A 22,739-nucleotide genomic window follows, 5' to 3' on the forward strand; every position below is an offset into this window, starting at 1 on the left:
CTTTATTCAGGTATGACTGACATTCAGTAAACACATATACACATATTTAAAGTGTACAATTTGGGGGGCGCCTGGGTGGCTTAGTCGTTAAGCGTCTGCCTTCGGCTCAGGTCATGATCCCAGGGTCCTGGGATCAAGCCCCTCATAGGGCTCCCTGCTCAGCCAGAAGCCTGCTTCTCCCTCTTCTGCTCCCCCTGCTTGTGTTCCCTCTCTTGCTCTCTCTCTCTCTGTGTCAAATAAATAAATAAAATCTTAAAAAAAAATAAAGTGTACAATTTGGGGGGCGCCTGGGTGGCTCAGTTGTTTAAGAGTCTGACTCTTGGTTTTGGCTCAGGTCTTGATCTCAGGGTTGTGGGATCAAGCCCCATGCTCAGCGGGGAGTCTGCTTGAGATTCTCTCTCCCTCTGCTCCTCCCCTGCTTGTGCATGCTTTCTCTCTCTCAAATAAATAAATAAATCTTTAAAAAAATGCATTAAAAAAAAGTGTACAATTTGGTAAGTTTTGATATATGTATAAACCCGTGCAACTAGTACCCCAATAAAGATAATGAACATATCCATCACCCCCAAAGTTTCCTCATGACCCTTTATAATTCTTCCCTCTACCCTCACCCCATTTAGCTATTATTCTTAATTCTTCAGATAGGTCCTGTAATTCCTTATAAACACAAACTTGATTCTACTATTTTTGAATATGGTCTTTTCTCCTGCTACATTGTAAAATTGGCAGTTTAGGAAAGTCATTTCTCTAGCTACCTTACTGAACTTCGCTTCAATTTTAATTCTTTCCTTTGGGATTTCCAAGTCAGCAATCTTAATATGTGAAAATATTTTTTTCCCTTTTTCTTTCAAATATACGTATTTACTGTTTTATTTAGTTTTGCCTTCCTGTTTCAGTTAGGACCTGGGGAAAATGTTGGCTAGTAGCAGCAGGCCTGCCCTGACAACCTTAGGGCCCCCAGGCATGAAAACAAAGAGTTCCACACACACTGTATGTTTAAATATTTAGAGATTATAAATCAAGCTAACAAACTGTTAGATTAAAAAGCTTTACCCTGCTACCTTGACACACCTAAATGATAGCAAACATACAGATAATAGCCTAGAAGGCTAGGTTCAAATTCAGAGTCCTTGAGTTCCACATCTCCCAACTATAGTTGAGGCAGGTTTTCAGAACTTATTTTGAATGACCTTCATTTCAAAAGATCTTGTTCAACGGACCTTTGCATGAAAAACATTTTCCCATGACATGGCTTAATACTTTAATATTTCTTCTTAAAATTAAACATTTATAAGCCTTTCATTCCTAGAGTAAAACAAACATCAGCATTCATTATACCCACAAAGAATCTCCAAATTGCTTAGGTATTTTTGCTTTAGTTTAGAAATTGCTTTTCAAGACTTTCTCACAGGCCCCTCATCTTTAGTCTACAATTTCTACCTCTACTCCAGCTCCACTGGAGACCTTAAGACCTGAGTTTCCTGAGCCGTGGCTTGAACATTCTTATGACTTCTGAGGATAATACTGTCAGGGGATACATTCTAAACAAGTCATCTGAACATTCACAAACACATAAGAAAGGGTGGGTCTGGAAGTCAGGTCATGTGACCCGGACAGGGCATCAGAGCCAGCCACCTGCTTGGTCATTGGTAGCCGCTGGTCACTGGAAGAGCTTGAGAAGGAAATTAGGAAACCCAGTGGAGTTCCAACTCTTTTACTAACTGGCTGAACTGGAGTGAGTCACTTAAAACTCTTTAACCTCGGCGTCATTATCAGTAAAATTGGGAGAAGGACGGTGGCGTGAAGGACTCCCCCAGCTTTGGCGGGTAGGGAAATCATAACGTGTCTGAGCTTCAATTTCTGCGCCTGTTACGGTTGTTAAGACTTGTGTCCTGTTCACCTCACAGGGTTTTGGGGACGAATGGGAGAAGGCACAACCTTTCAGAGCTTCAGTTTCTACGTGTGTAAAAAGCTTAGAAACACATGGCCAGCCCGCCAATAAAATTCCTGTTAAAACGGGAAAATGGACAGGAAAACTTTGCAAAATGTAGAAAGCTATGCATGTGTGAATTATGTCATACTAAAAACACAACACAAAAACCTAAAAGGTGATTGTGGGTCTCTCTCCTCCTGGCTCCAGTGTTGCAACCTCGCAACACAAACCATGACCAATTTCTTAAATCGTTCCCCCAGCGGGAAGCCGTCACAGCGTGGCTGCCACGCCCCGTAGGGCCCAAAAGGGCCGGGAGGGGGCGTGGCCCAGCCCGCCCAGCCCCTCACGACGCCCCGCCCCGTCGCGCCCGCGCCTGCGCCGTGCCATCAAGCGGCCTCGAGCGCCCCGGCGGGAGGTAAGGGGTTTGCGGGAGGCTGCCTCGGGGGCGTCAGGCCCCGACGGGCTTTGTGGCATGGGCGCTGAGCTCGCGCGCGGGGGAGGCTCCCGGTGGGAAGCCCGGTATCGGGTCCGGAGTGCGAGCGCTTTGAGGGCTCCTCCCGGCTCCAAGAAGTGGCGGTTTCGTTTTTGGAAGCCCTTGTCGAAGCGGGTGTTGGGAGGCCGCCGACAGGGCGAGCGCGGCGGCCTCCTGGGGTCGCGGGTGGGAAAGTTTCCTGCACCTGCGCTGCCCTGCCCGTGACGCAGTGTGGGCCCTAGGTCGTCAGGGTCGCCCGGCTGCGTGGTCCGAGACCGCCCGTGCAGCCGTTCTCTGGTGGGGGCGTCTGGTGCTTACGGCGCAGGGGCGCCGTGGGCGACCCTGCGAGGCGTGATGCGAGGCTCGGGGGCAGTGAGGGGAGGACCGGGAGCCAGAGACCGGGAGGTGGTTCTGGAAGGTCCCGCATCTGACTCCCTCCTAAATAAATTCGGAATCGGAGGGCTTGGAGAAGGGACCATTTGCGAGGATCAAGGGCCGGGACTTTTCTTTCCAAAGTCAGTGCCCCGTCCCCCAGTCAGAAGCACGGGGAGACGTGCCTGAGGACATTCGGGGCCACCACTGGGAGGACATGTGGGATCTCTAGGCTGATGGACGGTGTTCTCGCTTTTGGGGGGAGGGCGGAAGGTTGCTGGCAGTTTGGGACTTTTTCTGAGAAATGGGGCTTTTTACTTATAAATAATCTAAGTAATGTGAACCTCCCAGTACTTTTTCCTCACGGGCAACAGGAGTATTAATGGTACTCAGCTGATAGTAGTTCTAAGCACTAAAGGGTAGTTTGTAGAGCACCTGGCACCCCGGCGTCCGCAAGTGTCAGTGCAATTCTTCAAAATGTTTGAGCTGTCTTCTGTGAAACATCAGACGTTTTTAGAAAGCCTTTTTATTTTGAAATAATTTTACAAGTACAGAGAACTTGCAAAAGTAAGAGAGCTCTCTATAGCTTCCTTTAATGTTAACGCCTTATAGAACTATAGTACAATTATAAAAAATTAGAAAATATCATTGGTACAATTCTGTTAACCAAACTATCACCTTTTTTCAGATTTCATAATTTTTTATACTAATGTCCTTTTCTTTCTGTTCCAGGATCCAATATAAGATCCCACATTGCATTTAATTGGCATGGCTCCTTAGTCTTTTCTTGTCTTTCCTCATCTTGACACTTGCAAAGAATCCTGGTCAATTATTTTGTAGAGTGTCCCTCAGTTAGGTTTTATCTGATGTTTTCTTAAGATTAGATTAAGGTTTTGCATTTTTGTTGATATCACAGAAGTGGACGTACCCTTCTCAGTTCATCGTATGAGGGGTTCATGTTATAACACACTGTTTTTGATATTACTATTGATCACTTGGTTAAGGATGGTGTCTGCTAGGATTCTCTAAATTTACTACTTTTCCCTTGACAATGAATCAGATATCTTGGGAGAGTTTCTAAACTATGAAAATATCTTGTTTCTCCTCAAACTTTCACTTGCTGATTTTACCATTCATTGGTGGATCTTGCCTTCAGTGATTATTACTTTGATGTTCTAATGGTGATTTTCTGTTTCCCTCATTTCGTCCTCCTCTTATTAATTGGACTTCTTTAAGGAAGAGCTTCCCCTTCCTATTTATTTATTCAGTTATTTTTTTGTATCAGTATGGACTCATTTATTGGTTATTTTTGTTATTTATATTATCCCAATGTTTTTGTTCCAGCTTTGTCCCTTGGGAGTTTTTTCAGGTTGCTTCCTTTTGACAGGCCTCCATCACTTTTTGAGAACTTCCTTATTTTCTGGCACCATAAGATGTTCCAGGCTTATCTTGTGTTTTCCCTGCCCCAGCCCTGGAATCAACCATTTCTCCAAGGACCCCTGGTTTCCTTTTTTGGAGAGTGGTACTTAAACACCAAGATCAGGGCACTAGGTGTGCTCGTTGCTACTGGAGTAATGTTTGTGGTTCCTGGCAGAAGACAGGAATATATAAAAATATATATTTTTTTAATAAATATTTGTCCTTTACAAATAAGTAAAACATTTTTTAAAATCTTTTTTTCTTAAAGATTTTATTTTTATTTATTAGAGAGAGAGAGCACAAAGAAGAGGGAGCAGCAGGCAGAGAGGGAGAAGCAGACTCCCCACTGAGCAGGGATCCCGATGCGGGACTCTATCCCAGAATCCTGGGATCATGACCTGAGCCGAAGGCAGATGCTTACCGACTGAGCCACCCAGGCGTCCCAAAAAATAAAACATTTTATATCATATTTATTATATATTTACGTAATTATAAAATATTAAATATTTTACTTATTTATATTATGTTTATTTGAAAAAATATATGTATTTCTTAGCTATGTACATATATATACACATAATCCATGGATACACACACACACCCATGCATACACAAAATTTGTTTTTGTATTTGTGTATATGTACTCATATATCTGTGTATATATATTTAAAAAAATTCATTCTGAGAGTTCCATTTGTAAACCAACACCACAGGGTTCATTCTAGTCATGCCCCTTATTTGTTACTTCTTCTGTTGACAGAAATCTGGCTTTTGTGTTCTACAAAATATTTTATTTGCTCAATTCTCATATACACATAAAGGATTTTTAGGATTTGTAACCCATACTCCTATAAAAAACAAATTTGCTTATTAGAAAACTGTGTGTAGTTCTTTTTGTCTTTAGCCTTGTGGTATCCAGTTAAAATAGTGTTTTCCAGTTACCTAGATTAATTATTTTCTTCCCCTACTTTCAGTGTGGTTATGCTATTCATTGGTAATACAGTTTTGTTTTTTTTTTTAAAGATTTTATTTATTTATTTGAGACAGAATGAGAGCACATGAGAGGGGGGAGGGTCAGAGGGAGAAGCAGACTCCCTGCGGAGCAGGGAGCCCGATGCGGGACTCGATCCAGGGACTCCAGGATCATGACCTGAGCCGAAGGCAGTCGCTTAACCAACTGAGCCACCCAGGCGCCCCTACAGTTTTGTTTTTATTAGTTCGTGTTCCATTTTGTGTTCCTTCACATTTTGTTTTTGTTTTTTAGTCTTCAAAAATTCATTCTTTGTAATGTACGCTTCTGTGAGTTTTGACAAATGCATATAATTGTGTATCTACCACCACTGTCATGACACAGAACTTTTTTTTTTTTAAGATTTTATTTTTCAACAGAGAGAGAGAGACAGCGAGAGAGGGAACACAAGCAGGGGGAGTGGGAGAGGGAGAAGCAGGCCTCCCACTGAGCAGGGAGCCCAATGCGGGGCTTGATCCCAGGACCCTGGGATCATGACCAGAGCTGAAGGCAGACGCTTAACGACTGAGCCACCCAGGCGCCGGACGCAGAACTATTCTATCACCCCAAATATTCCATTACACTTAAAAAAAAAAAAAAGTTACAAGGAAATCAACTCTACAGAAGTTTGGGAAATTAGGGATTTTTTTTGTGTTTTGTCTTTTTCATAGGCCTAATTTACACAGTTGTGATGTTAATGTAAATGTATTTTTTATTTTTGTCATATCAGAAATATGTTCTAGTTTTTTGACTGAAAAATCAAGAAATGCTGAAATACGTTTACTTGTTTTTCAATTATATTTTAACACCACGTTTTGTATGTTGGATTACATACCTTCCTTTAACAACTTACAAACTTATTTGAGCTATTTTATGATTGGAGCTACTGCTGGACAACTTTCTGTTTCGGTAACATCATGATTTATGCAATTATTTGAATGTTACGTTCTTAGGTTAGTGTATGTAGGCATTTTATTATAATTTTATAAAAATGGAAATGGTGGAGAGAAGAAAAAAATACTGGCCAGAAGGAGACCAAGAGTTGGAAAAGTCTCTTGGGAGGTTCTTGGGGCAGAATGTCTTCCCTGATAGATGATCCTTATGAGGCAGTAGGTTTTCCTTGGACACAAAAAGGTGAGGGGCAGAATCATGCATAACTCTGACTGGAAATACCACTTTTGGAACTGAAAAAATCTATCATCATAGCGTAGGGGAACAGTGCAAACAAGTCAGATATCTAATAATTTGTTATAATTTGTTTTGTTACGTATACTATAAACTGATTAGTGGAGAAGACAATCATTAGAGTTGTATATCAAATGATACATAAATTTTAGAGGCAAATGGGGTATAAAAGGGCATCTAGACAGAGCGCATCATTGCAAAGCCAAAAGTAGAGATTGGGTGATAATACTTAGATTATGTGGGTCTATTTACGAACATTGTATTTTCTTATTCAAATAATAGAGAACTCTAGGAAGTTTTTGTTCAGAGGAGTAGCATGTTGCAAATGGTGTTTTCGGTATGTTAATTGGTGGTAATCTGTGAGGAAAAATTGGAGATGGGAAAGAGTCTAAAGGCAGGCCAGTTAAGACACTTGTAAGGTGCTGTGCATATTGCATTGTTTGGAATGATGGGATTAGAAATGATGAAGGGATGTGTGAAGAAATATTTTAGTTCCATCAGCATCTATTGAGAACCAGGTATGGTAAAAAAAAAAAAAAAACAAACCTGAATGATGGTAGATAAAAAGATAATCTTCCTATGGGATATAACCTGCATGATAGAAAAAAATGCAAGCAATATCATAAACTGGGAACATTCTGAGACAAATAATTGATAATTTATGAGTCATATATATATATATGTTAAATATAATAAGGAAAAGATATCCCCTGTAGTAAAATAGATACATAGCACTAGCAGGTGGTTCATAAGAAATGCAAATGGCTAATGAATCAATGCCACCAGTAATTTAAGGAATGCAAAGTAAAACAATAATTAGACACCATTTTTGAAGGTCTAAGGAGGATGATAGTACCATGTATTGGTGGGAATATGGGTAATTGGATATTTTGATATGTTGCTAGTGGGTATGTAAACAGGCACAACCTTTTGGGACATTTGGTATCAAAGCCTTAAAAAATGCGTGTGCCTATTTGATTTCTAATTATTTTGAAGAAACATCATAGATGGTAGTATGGATTTATGTGTAAGAAGGGGTAAGAAGGGTAATTACACTGTAGTGCAGTATATAATAGTGGAAAATTGGGAACAACCTAAATAGCCAACAATAGATGATTGGTTAAATTATGGAGCATCTATGTAATGTAACACTATGCTGCTATAAAAGATATATTGTAGAAAAATAGTAATTTACATGGAAAGATTTGTATTATATTTGATCAGAGTATTCAAAATAAATCCTTTCTTTCATTCATTCATTTATCCGCCCAGTAATAGTATGCTTTATCATATTCATAGCTCCTTGGCATTCATCTCCTTTGGGTTTATTTTATTGTTAAAGTGTGTCTTTTAGTTGTTCTTTAATGAGGGGGCTTGCTTATAAACTCTGTTATGTCTGAAAATGATTATTTTGCCTTCACTTCTGAATAATATTTACCTGGGTATATATCAACTCTCTCAGCACCTTGAGGATATTCCTGTCTTTTGATATCTTGCTTTGATGAAAAGTTTGCTGCTTTTGTTGCTTTAGTTTATCTTTATCTCTGGTTTGCTTTTTTAAAGATTTTTTTGTTTGCCCTTCACGTTCTGCAATTTCCCTACCATGTGTTGGTAAATCTTTTTTTTAATTTATGCCACTTGGGGCTTATGTGCATTTTCAATTTGAGGTCTTGCATCTTAATTCTCAGCATGTTCTCTTTGAATAATGCCTTTTCACCACTTTCTTTATTCTTCCCTTATGGGACTCTTATTTGTTATTGAGCTTCTCATTTTATCTTTTATGTTTTTCATCTCTTCATTCCTCTGTGTTCTGACTGATAATTTTCCAATCAATAATTCTCCCTTCTGCTACATAGTTTATTGTTTAACCCATTTTTGAGATTTTTATTTCTCAATTTGTACTTGGTTTTTCAGATTAGCCTACTACTATTTTATAGTATTATCTAATTTTTAAAAGGATTCTGTTCCTTTATATCTTTGAATATTTTTAACTGTAATTATTTTAATCTTCTTTTTAGATTATTATCTTTAGTTCCTTAGCTATGAATTTTCCTGTTGTGTTGGGTCTGTGGACTCTCGGCAATGAACTTCTCTAGGTATCTCCAATTCCCATTCACTACTGTAGCTGTTGAACTCTATTTTTGGTGTGTGGAGATTTCCCTTTTTTGCTTTCAAGATTAAACATAAAAACCAAGTTACTAAGTTGATGAGATAGTGTGTATAACCAACACTTCAAGATTTTCAACTGTGAAAGAAAGAGAAACAACATTATTTAGATTTATAGTTCTTAATGCTTCTGCAGTGATGTCTTTTTTTTTTTAATATCATAAAAGCAATGGACTCTGTCCTCTGAAATAACTCAAAAATACATTCACAATTATTCATAAAGATTCAGGGACTCCATAAAGTGTATTTGCGAATGTCTGTTTGTATGGACCCTGGTTTAAGACCCCATAGCCCATTGGGATTAACATAGTCAAATTTTTTTTTTTTTTAAATACGGGGGAGGTTGTGGGCTAATGAGATGGCATGAAAGCAAGGTTGCACAGCAGTGGTTTTCAAGCTTAAACAGTGGAGCCCTTTATTGATGTAAAATCTAATATGCACAAATTTATGAAGTAGATATAAGTAAATTTTCTCCAGTTGAAGCAGGCATGGGGTCCTGGAGCCTGCTCACTTGCTGTGCTCTACCCTCACGTACCCTGGCCCCAAAGGCATACAGTTGGACATTTTGGAACACTGGTAGGAAACTATTGGTGAATTAGAAAAAGCATTTGAGGGGCGCCTGGATGGCTCAGTCATTAAACCTCTGCCTTCGGCTCAGGTCATGATCCCAGGGTCCTGGGATCGAGCCCCGCATCGGGCTCCCTCCTCGGCGGGAAGCCTGCTTCTCCCTCTCCCACTCCCCCTGCTTGTGTTCCCTCTCTCACTGTGTCTCTCTCTCTCAAATAAATAAAATCTTTAAAAAAAAAAAAAAGGAAAAGCATTTGATTGTACTCTCAGGAATCCTGGATTCTTACTCCAGCTCTGTCACTGGTTATTTGTATTGGTTGCAGACAACACTAATCACGCTGTAAGAAAGGGAAGAGACAGTTTAAAGGACATCAATGAGAAGAGTTGCATATGATGTTAAATATTTGAAGTATATAATTACATAGTTAAATTATGAGGTCAAATGGAATTTGATACAAGCAGAAATGTTATGAAATTTTTTCTTTTGATTTTACCATTTGACATCTTTTTAAAAAAGGTTAATCATTGTCCAAGATACATCGGGAAATGAAAACTTGGACAGTAAACTCATGGTTTAAAAATAAAAAAAGGTATTTAAGTGTATATGTTATTTGGAAAAGAACCTGGAAAGACATGAAAAGAGAGATGATTGATTTTATTTTATCCTCTTTTTTGTATTTTCTAACCATTTTAAAGTGCATATACATCTGTAGAAAGAAAGGTTTCAAAATAAAGGTTTCTTTAAAAAGTCATCCCAGGGGCGCCTGGGTGGCTCAGTCGGTAAGCGTCTGCCTTCGGCTCAGGTCATGATCCCAGGGTCCTGGGATCGAGCCCCGCATCGGGCTCCCTGCTCAGCGGGAAGCCTGCTTCTCCCTCTTCCACTCCCCCTGCTTGTGTTCCCTCTCTCGCTGTGTCTCTCTCTCTCAAATAAATTAAAAAAAACTTAAAAAAAAAAGTCATCCAAGTTCAGAATTAAGTTGAAATATATATTTAGAATAAATTATAAAATTACCTAATTGTTGGCTTTTAAAAATAATAGAAACTGATTAAAAACATTTTTAAATATTTCCCTTTTAGATTTTTCTATGTGAGTGGAGAAGACAGTTGCTGCAAGTAGAAGTGACACAATATTTTTTTAGGATGTCTGAAGATGAAAAAGTGAAATTACGGCGTCTTGAACCAGCTATCCAGAAATTCATTAAGATAGTAATCCCAACAGACCTGGAGAGGCTAAGAAAGCACCAGATAAATATTGAGAAGGTGGGTTTTTTTCATTTCCTACCACAAGAAACAGTTGCGAATTCTGATTTATATTTGTGCATTTCAGCTAAATTTAGAATATTAGATAAGAGGCTTTGGTAAAACATCCATCTCCTGTTGATTTAGTAACATTCATTTTTTCATCTGGGTTTTCGTTTTACAAATATACCTCATCTTATTCCTTTTTTAGGGAGGGATATAAGAATAGAAACTATACCTTTTAAGTTGTACATATTGACCTTTTAGGCAGTTAATAATTAAAATACAAATTGATAGTGCACCATAATGTGAAGGCAGTGAACTTTGGCTAATGGGCCTGCCTTAATTTCATTCACCCCATGGCAAGTTTTTTCAATTTTGGTGTCTGTCAGTAACTCCTATCCTCTTCAGGTGCACATAGAGTAAAGAGGTAAATCATTGTGTGATATGAGGGAATTTCCCAAATTGACTTCTTCCCTTTGAGGAAAGCCCCAAATTGAGAAATACCACCTAGAGGTCAGTTTAGGAAATAGATAGAGGGAAGAACTAGTCTCATGGATCATGGTGAAGGTTGCATAGAACCTGGACTGGCCAGCGTCTGGTGGAATAGTTGTGGCATTCATGGGAACATCAGGTTTACTGAGTACTGAGCATTGACTTGGCAGATTATATTGTTTTATTTGCTGTAGGTCAGTAGGATTTGCTCCTTCAAAAAGACCTCCCCAGTATAAATTTTAGGCTGTGTGGCCCTCCATTAATTTTTCGCGGTGGGGGGTGGGGTGGAAGTGGTCATTAAGCCTTTCAGTATAAACAGTATTTGTCACCCTCACCTGAGTACCTTATACAACTAAGAAGTGTCAGCTTTTTTCCCCCCATAGATACCATCTGTTTTCCTAGTATTTAAGTCTTTCCAAAAAGTATAGAAAATAAGTACCAGGAATATTAAGATGAAAATTTCAATGCAAGTATGAAGCTATCTGGAATCCACAGTTGCTATTTTGTCATCTCTTAAGTTTTTGTTTATTCGTAGATAGTAAGTACTGTGACTTTTTAGGGTGGGAGAGTTTTCTGGTAAACTGGTTTTTCTTGTCATGAGCAGAAACAAATTACAGGGCTCCATGCTTTGATTAATGAGAAAGCCTCATTCTTTCAGCACTATAACAATATAGAAATCGAGTTGTTTACTTTGGTTGATCATATCTGGGTGGCAGGTTGGTAAGGTGTGTTTTAAAGTCCTGAGCTTATATCAAAGTGTTCAGTTACAAAGATGACTAGAATTTGGCAGATGAATTGATTCTGAAAGCTAGACATAGGTGGACTACGGTCTATTAAGATAATTTCTTTCCTTTATTGCCCAATATTACCTTTGAGGTTTGGCATGTCTTAGATTTCCCATTTCTTTTACTTATTCTGTATAAAGTGCCTGCAGTCATACCCTCAGATCCTAGCCACATGTACCACCCAGTCAGTCATCAATGGAAAAGCCAGAACCCTGGGAACAAGGAAGGTGGGGATAGGAAAGGATGTATTATTGATTTGGTTAGTTGTGCCAAACTTCATAAGAAAATTATTCCAGAGTTATATTGATCTTTCTCTGCCATAACATTTTTCCTTTAGCATTTTGTGAAATTTTTACTTAATGTGAAATTTTTAGACAATGTCAGAATAGTTACAATTTACAATATAGGTGATGTCTGAAGCTAAGCAAACTCATGTGTTTTATTCTGTATTCTTGATCATTATACTGTCTCTAGGATTTCTAGTTTTACTATGAAAGTGACTTTTTAGGTAGAAACATTTAAAAGCTGCCGTGTTCACTGTGGACAAAAGAGTTAAGAACTAGGTTTGGACTCCAGGTGTTTGACAGTGCCTCACTTTAAAAAAGGCATATTCTTCCTGGGGGAAGGGTGTAGAAAGATAAAATATTTATTATGTTAGCCATCAGTCATCCAATATGAATTTAAAAGAAGAAAGTCACACTGAGGGGAAATTGAAGGTAAGCCTTGGTGGAGTGATTCTGCAACATCCTTAAACAATGAGAGTAGTGTGCTGTGGACACCTGGGACTGTATTCCATAGGTCCTTCAGCATTACATTTTATTACACATGATAGACTTGATTAGAATGCAGTGCTGAAATTTGAAGTGTTAGCATTCAGCTTTCTTGGCTAACGTAAGATAGGCTTCAGCATAGTTAATAGAAACAAGATCATATGCTTGGAACATGATTTTCTTTGTTTCATATTGTAGGGTTAGGAGAAAACTTACTGTGTAGCATGTACTGTGCTAGTATATGGTTAAAGTACAAGTGGCAGAAAACCCTGAAATAGTGTATTAAATCAGATAGACCTTTTTTGTTTTTGCTTTATTTTTAACCGCTCATAGTTACAGAGACACTCCGGGCTGCAGTGGCAACTCAGCAGTCAATAAAGACCCAGGCTCTTTTTATCCTGCTCTCTGATCCTCAACTTGTTTCTATCTTGCATGTAAAACAGCAGCTCCAACCTCAGCTATTACATCCAGATTCTAGCTAAGATGAAATAACGAGAATCATATTTTTGCTATGTTCTTTTTTCTGTCACTTCTCTTTTAAAGAGAATCTTCCTATTGTTTCATGGATGCAGTATCATAGCATCTCTCTGGTGGTTTTATTATTATTTTTTAAGTTTTTATCTGCTTCTTTGTTTTCCCTGAGTTTCTTTATTCTTTCTTCCCCTTTAAATTTATTTCTTACTTTCTCTCCCCCCACCTCCCTCTTTTCTTCTTTGTGTCAGCCTGCAGTATTATGGGCATTGCTTGGCTAGCTGTTGATATTCAAGAGTGCTAATTGGAAGGTATTTGTGTGTGTAGCAGGAAGTAGGTGGGGTCTTGTTACCTGGAGGGGTGAGCAGGTGAAGGATCTGTTTTAATGGGGAACCACAAGATACTTTTCTGGAATGTGGTCTTCTGTGGTGATAGGGGCAGTGTAGTTGCTTGGGCCTGCAGAGAGCATTTGGTAGAGTACCTCTTCCTTACATAAACTTTCAGCCAATCCTTCCGCCCCACCGTACACATCCTCCTGACTAGCTGGTAGCTCTGGTTACTGAGTCTTTCGGGAGTGGTGGTGTGCCTGTTGGCTTGTCACTCTGCCTCTCCCACACCACTCACCCCTTCTGCAGCCTCATGGTGTAGCTTTCTCAGATCTTCTAAGTCCGTTGCAACATGTCTGTAATCCTTCCAGCTTCTAAAATTTTGTTAAAATTTCTTGTCAACTGATACCTTCTATTGTATTTTTATGACTCTCATGAATGTATACCTTTTAAAGTTCTTTATTGCCATTTTAGTTGGGTTTTAGAAAAGAGCAGAGATAAATGCTTGTGTTCAATCTTCCAGGCTTAATGAGAAGGGAAGTCATTAATTACAAGAAATAAATGTATGTCAGCTTTTCCTAAGTGTTGGTGTTTGCTGTTTCTTTTGTTGTTAGCACTGAAAAGTTCATAAAAATTTAGATTTCTAATCCTCAAGAAGTATACAGTCCAGTTAAGGAAATAAATTAGGTAATGTTCAGAGAATAATAGTGACATATAATTAAGTGTGAAATGAGTGGCATGGACTGTCCAGGTTAGGTATGAAGCACAAACTATAGGGTACAAAATCAAACCTAATCAGTCTCATTGATTTGTTTTATATATATATATATATATATATATATATATAAATCACTTTGATCACTTCATGTATAAGAAACTTATAATAATACATTTCCAAGGTCTTTATAGTATTAATGTCATATAATTTGCTTCTGTGTATGTTATTACCCAACAATACATTGTTGTTATTTTTGTTTTAAACAGTTTTCTTTCGAAGAGATTTTTAAAATAAAATAAACTTTTTTTTTTTTTAAAGATTTTATTTATTTTAGAGAGAGAGAGAGAGTCGGGGCAGAGGGAGAAAGTCTTAAGCAGACTGTACACTCAGCGCGGAGCCTGAGGTGGGACTCGATCCCATGACCCTGAGATCATGACCTGAGGCAAAATCAAGAGTCCCCATGCTTAACCAACTGAGCCACTCAGGCGTCCCCCATAAAACGTTTTATATGTACCATTTTCAGTGCTCTTCATTCCTTTGTGTAGAGCCAGGTTTCTCTCTGGTATCATTTTTCCATCAGCCTGAAGGACTTCTTTTTTTTTTTTTTTTTTTTTTTTAAGATTTATCTATTTAGAGAGAGAGAGAAGGAACTAGCAAGAGAGGGAGAGAGAGAGAAAATCTCAAGCAGACTCCCGAGGAGCCCATCAGGGGGCTTGATCTCGTGACCTGAGGTCATGACCTGAGCTGAAATCAAGAGTTGGATGCTTAATTAACTGAGCCACCCAGGTGCCCTTACATGGGACATTTTCATGTTTCTGTCCTTTCACAGTATTTCTAGGTTGATTTTTTTTTCTTTCAACGTATACTATACCAGTGATACACTTACCTCCTAACATATTAATTATTTGGATTTTTTATTTCAACCAAAAATAGTATGTGATGTTTGGTGTTGATGTTTATATTCTATATAAGTATTGTGCCGTAATGTTACCACATTTTGCTATGGTTCCTGTCAAATGAAGAATTCTTGGTTGAAACTCTGAAAGCTAAACATTGCCTTAGTAAAAACTGAAGCATGCATATTAAATGTTCATTCTCATTTTTGTGTACTTTCTAGTCTGCAGTATCAGTGTTACTTTTTCTCAAAGTCAGATTTTATTTTTAATACTTGACACTATCATTGACAAACTTTTAAAATTCTTCATAAATAATAAGAATATCTCATGAACGCTCTTAATCCTTTTATTTTTCATTCTTTTACATTCTCATTTTTTTCATCTCCAAAGAATTTGCAAGACAGAGTACACTGTCTTTTTTCAGCAAAATAAATTTATTTGCTTTACCATTTGCCAGAATTTTGTATGTAATGTTTTTGAAAATTTCCTACTTATATTGTCATTGGACAGTTAGCTGCCACTATTAAGTCAATAACTTTAGCTGGTATGTTTAAGTTTGGTTAGGTGAGTGGGGATTTTTGGGGTAACTAGAAGTAATAAGTTTAGTGATTAAAAAAAAACTGTACCTTTCCTCTCTTTTGTATAGTACCAAAGGTGCAGAATCTGGGATAAGTTGCATGAAGAGCATATCAATGCAGGACGTACAGTTCAGGTAAGGCTATTACATTGTTTCTAGTAAATCAATATGGAAAAGACAGTCTTAAGAAAATTTTGTTAAAATAACTACCCTTGTGGTTGGATCCTTTTATGCATATTTGTAACTATTTCTTTAATGGTGCATTTTTAGCAGGATTTACTGAATCAAATGTCATACATATTTTTAAGATTCTGATTCATATTACCAAAATTTCCTCCAGAAACAATGTATCAACTTACACTCAAAATCATCGCATTTTCCAAAAACCTTACCACCATTAGTATTACCCATTCCTTAAAATTTTGCTGATTAGTAGTTAAAGTAATGTTGCTTTGTTGTTTTAATCTGGAGTTTTTCTTTTTATTGCTTTGCATGGTAAAAGTTTTTTTCATATGTGCCTTGGATAGTAATATTTCTTTTGTAAATTTCCTGTTCATGTCCCCTGCATATATTCTGTTGTCTTTTGCAAGAGTTTTTAATAATTTTAAGATACTGTTCTTCTGTCTATAATACTGTTACAGTAACATAGTGTTGCAAATATTTTTTGCAGCTATTGGCTTTTTAATAAATGTTAATTATTTTAAATTAATTTTAAAAAATCATGTATTTACATAGTTAAAAGCCAAATAACGTTAGAAGGCTTTACCTTACCCTTCTCCATCTCCAAGTCCTACTTGGAGGAAACCACTTTTAATCATTTTGGCCATTTTCCCTGGTATTTAGCTCTTTATTCCTTAATACCATGTGTAAACTGGTATTAATCAGGTTCGGGCATTATCTCTTCTTGCCATGATAGGTGAAGATCTAGCTTTTTACTCTGCTTTTGTACTTCCTTTCCCCTTACACAATGACATATTGTAATTTTTGGTTAACTTATAAGTATTTCATTATTTTGATTATAAAGATAGTGTTTCCTTCTAAGCCAAATAATGAAATAGTATAGTCTTTGCTTTGTATGACGTTAATAGTTGTCTCTTTTTTTTATTTCCTGGCTTTCTGTGTATTTGTAGTTAATTTTTTCTAAATGCTCCACATCGCTGCTACATGCTGTCAATAATAATTTTCATATGCTCTAATATACTACGTTCCATTCCTTATCCTGAAGACTCCGTCCTGTAGCCCTGTTCCCAGTCCCAGTCTGGACTTAGTTAGTTGCACAGCTGCTGTTCTGGGACTTCTTCAGCTGCTCTTCTGTGTTGGGTCCCTGTTTTCTTGGATATCATGCCTTAGTCATTTTTGGTTTACTCCATTGCTTTGTTGGAGTACATCTTTTAGTAGCTCTCTAAATAAGGGTACCTTGGAGGTAAATTTTTATGTTGTTATGAGTCTGAAAAATACCCTTTTTCTCCCCTCTCGTGTGATTGCTCATTTCAGTAGGTACAGAATTCAGTAGGTACAGAATTGCTCAATTCAGTAGGTACAGAATTCAGTAGGGAATTCTCTCAAATTTGAAGGTTCTCTAGTTTAGTGTTGCTCTTAATAAAGCTGATGCCTGATTTCCCAATTGTTGTATGAGATCTTTTTTTTTCCCCTTTGGGAGCTTTTGTAATCTGTTTAATCCCTGGTGTCCTCAAATTTGGTCATGATGTGCTTTGTGTTGGACTCTTTCAATCTAAAAACTTATGTTCTTTATTAGTTCTGGGAAATCTAATTATTTTTTAAAGACTTACTTATTTTAGAGAGTGTGCACTGGCAGGGGGAGGGGCAGAGGGAGGAAGAGAGAATGCAGACCCCCTGCTGAGTACAGAGCTCCACAGTGATCCCAGGATCTTGAGATCATGACCTGAGCAGAGATCAAGAGTCGGATGTTTAACCAACTGAGATACCTGGTGGGAAATTTAAATTATTTGATAATTTATTCCTCTGCTTTTTGTTTTTGTTTTTTTTAATCTTTAATTGCAGGAGTCAGCAAACCGTGGCCTTTTCCTTGGAGGAACCTCCAAATACCAGTAGCTGGAGGTTTGTTCTGGTTTAGTTTTCTAGAGAAGAATCCTCATTCTCCTAGGGCAAGTAGACATTTATTTTTCAGTTATAGAAGCAGGCTAAGTGAGGCTGCTAGGCTTTCATTGTTCAGTACAGGTTTTCACATAAATCTCTTTTAGCCCTGTGCCTGGTGTTTCTGAATCTCTACAGTTTGTATCTCCAAAGAGTGCATCTGTGGTCTTCTTGCATCTCAGAAAGGTTTCTATAGCTGCAGTGTAGTGAATAGATTGGGATAGAGTGAAATGAGTGCAAGAGATTCTTTAGGAGAGATTACAGAGATAGTGGAGATGGAAAAAAACAGATTGACATGAGGTCTGATAGAAATTTGACTTACCTCTTTACATATGTATTTTACTGCTTGCTAACTAGGTTATAGACCTGAAGATCAGGGATTGTGTGTCTGCTCTTTGTGTATTCCACAGTACCTGGTGTTCAGCAAGATTCAGTGTTTATTGAATGGTGTTAAGCACTTAAATGTCAGTGAGATTATTATGACTAGGATTTCTTGCCATCTTCACTGTTCAATAGGTCAGTAAAAATCACTTATTGAGACAATGGTTATTGTCTCAGTGTTTGACCTCAGGTCAAAGTGTTTTATTTACTGATTAAAGAATATATATATATTTACATTATTGATCTCCATCTGACACAAAAGATTTATGTGTGCCATTAAAACAGTGAGATTGAAACTGTTTTTAGATGTAGGTATTTGCTTAGTTTTATTCATATATGCTCTGAATTTTCTGTATAGGGTAGTTCTTTGCTAGTTTGTAAAACTTATTTTTGGACAATTTCATGAACAGTTATAATAGATTTTCTAGATTTCTCATTATTAGATATATATAATTAGAGCTATCATTTCACTTTCATTCTAGCATCTTTGTTGAAAAGCAGTTCTTAATTTAAATATAGTCTAATTTGTCAATCTTTTGTTTTATGGTCATGCTTTGGGTGTCTTATTCAAAGAATGCTCTCTATCCTAAGATCAAGAAGATACTTTCTTATATTTTCTATTGAATTTTTAAAATGTTTTGCTTTTAACATTTAAGTCTTAATCCATCCGAAATTGATGATATAAAGTAGATACAAATAAAATTTCCTTTATTCCGAGAGAGTTGTCTCTCACTATTAACTGATTTCTACAGTGCTGTTTACATATCACAGTTCCATATATGTATGCATCTGTTTCTGGTCTTTCTGTTCCACTGGTCAGTTTGTCTATTTCTCCATCAAGTTCTGCACTATCTTAATTAAGATAGCCTTGTATAAGGCTTGATACCTGGTAGGACAGTGCTTCCATCTTACTTTTCCTTTTCAGGAGTGTTTTGGCTGTACTTGGCCTTTTAGTCTTCCATATGAAATTTGGATCTGCCTGTCAAAGTTCATACACAATCTTGGGAATTTGGAAATTGCATTGGATTTATCCATGTATTTAGAGAAAATTGACATGTTTATAATGTCCACTTTTCCTACCTGTGAATATGGGATATTCTTGCACTTTTAATGTCTTTTTTAATATTCTGCATACCAATTGTGGTAGATTTTTAAAGATACCTGCAAGTATTTCTTCCTAGTTAGTATTCTACATTATGACCGTAGAGTATGAGTCCCTTCCTGTTGAATCTGGGCTGAGGCAGAAATGATGCTGCCTGATTTCTGAGGCCAAGTTGGGTCAGATAGCTTCCACTGGTTCTCTGAGGGTGCTTGCTCTAGGGGAGCTTTGCCATCATGTGAAATGTCCAACTATCCTGAGACCCTTTTGTGGGAGATAGCTACAGCCACAACTGAGCTTTCAGGAACTTGCAGCCTTAGGTGCCAGCCACATGAGTGGGCTATGTCAGAACATTTAGTGCAGTTGAGCTCTCAGATGACTATAGCCTCAGTGGGTACCTGACTCAGCCACACGGGAGACCCCAAGTGAGAATTGCCCAACTGAGGATGTCCTAACTTTATGGACTACAAAATCATTAGCAAAATCAAATGGTGGTTTTAGGCCCTTAAGTTGTGGAGGAATTTGTTATGCAACAATAAATGACTGGAATACAGTGAATACAATTATTTTATTCATCTGTTTCATGTATCTGGTGTTAAGTACTTTATAGTTTTACAGGGTATGTGTGTTTGGGGAAGGTGTTAAATGTTGTCTTTCTTTTATTCTTTCTATTTGATGGTGTGTATAGAAATACAATTAATTTTCATATGTAGATCTATGGCTGATTATCTTTAAATTATCATTATTTTGAATAATTGGTCTAAATCCCTTTGGACTTTTTATTTATATATATTTTCTTAATAATATTTTTATTCTCTTGTAAGATCACACATTTTTCCTGATTGCTTTCTAGTTTTGATTCTTATGTGTGCTTTTTTTTTTTTCTTTTCCCCAAGCTGGCTTCTAGTTATTGGAAGAAACAGTTGGTTATAAACAAGCTTGTTCAGGGGCGCCTGGGTGGCTCAGTTGGTTAAGCGACTGCCTTCGGCTCGGGTCATGATCCTGGAGTCCCGGGATCGAGTCCCGCTCGGGCTCCCTGCTTGGCGGGGAGTCTGCTTCTCTCTCTGACCCTCCTCCCTCTCATGCTCTCTGTCTCTCATTCTCTCTCTCTCAAATAAATAAATAAAATCTTTGGAAAAAAAAAATAAACAAGCTTGTTCAAATTTATCTTTTTTTTTTAAGATTTATTTATTTATTTCAGAAAGAGAGTGTGTGCGTGAATGGGGGGAGGGGCAGAGGGAGAGGGAGAAAGAGAATCCTCAAGTAGACACCCTGCTGAGTGCAGAGCCTGATGTGGGGCTTAATCCCAGGACCCTGAGATCATGACCTGAGCCAAAATCAAGAGTTGGACGCTTAACCCACTGAGCCACCCAGGTGCCTCATTGTTCAAATTTATCTTTTAAAAAAAGATCTTAGGGGCACCTGCGTGGCTCAGTCGGTTAAGCGCCTGCCTTTGGCTCAGGTCATGATCTCAGGTCCTGGGATCAGGCCCCGTACCGGGCTCCCTGTGCCCCCTCTGCCACTCTCCCCACTCATGTTCTCTCTCGCTTGCTCACTCTGCTTGCTCACTCTCTCTCTGTCAAATAAATAATCTTAAAAAAAAATCTTATAAATGACAACAACTTCCTCTGCAAAAGAATTCTTAATTCTATTTATACATAATATTTTCTCTGAAAGTAAAATCTTATTCTTCTGTATTCCAGGATGATTATAAGGATTATTAATCATGTGCAAAGTGCTTACATAGCCCTTGTCATATGGTAGATATTCAGTAAATAAGAGGAATTGAAATAAGCTTGATTTGATCCTTTCACTTTTAACTGCTAGATCAAGCTAAGCAAAAGTATTGGGTTTTTGTTAAACTTAAAACACATTGTAATTGCAACACTTTTTCCCATTTTGGTTGGCTTGTCATACCAAAGTACAAAATGTGTATTTTAAAAAGCTTAGTCTTTCCTGTCCCCCTCCCCAAGTACTTAACATATAATAATACTAGCTGATAATAGAGGATTCTGCAAAATATATCACAGTTTTTGCTTTGAAGAAACTTACTAATTGGGAATTCATAAAAGTTAAATAAAATATTTAAATAATAGTTTAAGGCTTTAGTAAAAGAAGTAAGTCAATATATGATCGTCAAATATATTATAGAGACCAGTAAGTGATAAGAGTGCCAGCTGGCTAGATGCTGGATAAGGGAAGTGTTATCCTCATTTTTTAGATAAAAGAAGGCTGAATAACAGAGAAAGTTAGTGTATTAACTGCACAAGGCCTCAATAAGTGGTAGTGCAGGAACCTAATCTGGAATTAATATTAACTTAGGTAGGTAGAAAGGGAGTACTGCACTATATATTAGATCCTCATTAGATACATGTTGAGTAAATGAATGGAGACTTTTTTTTCCTTTGAGTTTTACTGCTTTTGGTAGTTCATGTAATATTTTTTAAGCCATATATATATCTTTTTGGTACCTTCTGATGTTGAAATAAGTGTAAAGTTGTTATACTACTATCAATACCTTAGTGTAGTTAGGTAATATAAGAATAGTCCAGATTTATTGTAATTAAGCAGTTATGACTCTGGAGCCTTTAATAATAAATGATATGTCTAGAATGTGTTTACTCTAGGTTGTTTAAATGTTTACCAGTGGACTTGTTCTCTGGGTTTGTAAGGAAATCAGGTTATTATGATACCAAATGTTTTTAGCTGTACAAAATTTGCTCACAAAATTACATGTTGTAAAAACACATTAGGAATCCTTAAATCAATATTTAACAAAAGCAAATATATGCATAGCCACTCTTTTAATCATTAAATACATAATTAGCCATTTTTCAGAATTTCAATTAACTCAGAATAATTACTTTCTACAATTACCAGTATAGATAAGTATATGTTTAAACATATCTTTTAAATCTTTAGACAGAAACCTCAGGATATTTCTGAAAAAAGGGGGATAAGCCAAAACTAGTTATTAAATTTAGTTCTAGAACTAAAGAGAGCGATATGTCACCTTCATTTTACTGAAAGTTTGGCCATAGTTCGCAGTTTACTACTTGCATACTACAGGCTTGCTAATTACTGAGTTAGTATACTTTCTTCTTTTTAAACTTACTTCATTGACTGTAGACCCATTTATCTAACTTGCAGACATTACTGTAAATTTTCAAAACTTGGCCTATCAGCTTTTCTGACCTAATTATTAAAAGAGCAGAAACATTTGAATTTTTGCTAGTTCTAGATACTATTCTAGACCCTGGGGATATAGCTGTGAGCAAAACAAAATTCTTGTTGTCATTGAACGTATATTCTGGGGATGGTGAGTGGAAAAAGCAGAGACAGATAATTTTTTAATAAATAAATATATAATGGAGCCACTGGGTGGCTTAGTTGGTTAAGCATCTGCCTTCAGCTAAGGTCATGATCCCAGAGTCCTGGGATCAAACCCCACGTCAGCTCCCTGCACAGCGGGGAGCCTGCTTCTCCCTCTCTCTCTGCTGCTCCCCCTGCTTGTACTCTCTCTGTGTCAAATAAATAAATAAATCTTTTAAATATATATAATATTTAGATGGTTAGAAGTGCCATGAAGTAAAAGTAAAGCAGGTTAAAGGAAACAAAAAAATCACAGACGGTGATGAATGTTCTTTTTTTTTTTTTTAAAGATTTTATTTATTTGAGAGAGAGAGAATGAGAGAGAGAGAACACATGAGAGGGGATAGGGTCAGAGGGCAAAGCAGACTCCCT

At 37.4% G+C, this 22,739-nt stretch overlaps 1 protein-coding gene across 1 annotated transcript in view; it reads left to right on the forward strand.

Annotated features, from left to right (window-relative positions):
• The first annotated feature begins 2,285 nt into the window (after positions 1-2,285).
• STX17 (syntaxin 17) overlaps positions 2,286-22,739 on the forward strand; it is a 63,188-nt gene continuing 42,734 nt past the window's right edge. The window contains exons 1-3 of the mRNA XM_045882782.3: positions 2,286-2,348; positions 10,201-10,383; positions 15,470-15,535. Coding sequence (XP_045738738.1) covers positions 10,264-10,383; positions 15,470-15,535 — 186 coding nt within the window. The 5' untranslated portion in view covers positions 2,286-2,348; positions 10,201-10,263. The remainder of the gene's footprint in view (positions 2,349-10,200; positions 10,384-15,469; positions 15,536-22,739) is intronic.

This window comes from Mirounga angustirostris, unplaced genomic scaffold (assembly GCF_029215605.1).
Source record: "Mirounga angustirostris isolate CCGP_5_RB_7025 unplaced genomic scaffold, mMirAng1.0.hap1 SCAF_15, whole genome shotgun sequence".
NCBI lineage: Eukaryota > Metazoa > Chordata > Mammalia > Carnivora > Phocidae > Mirounga > Mirounga angustirostris.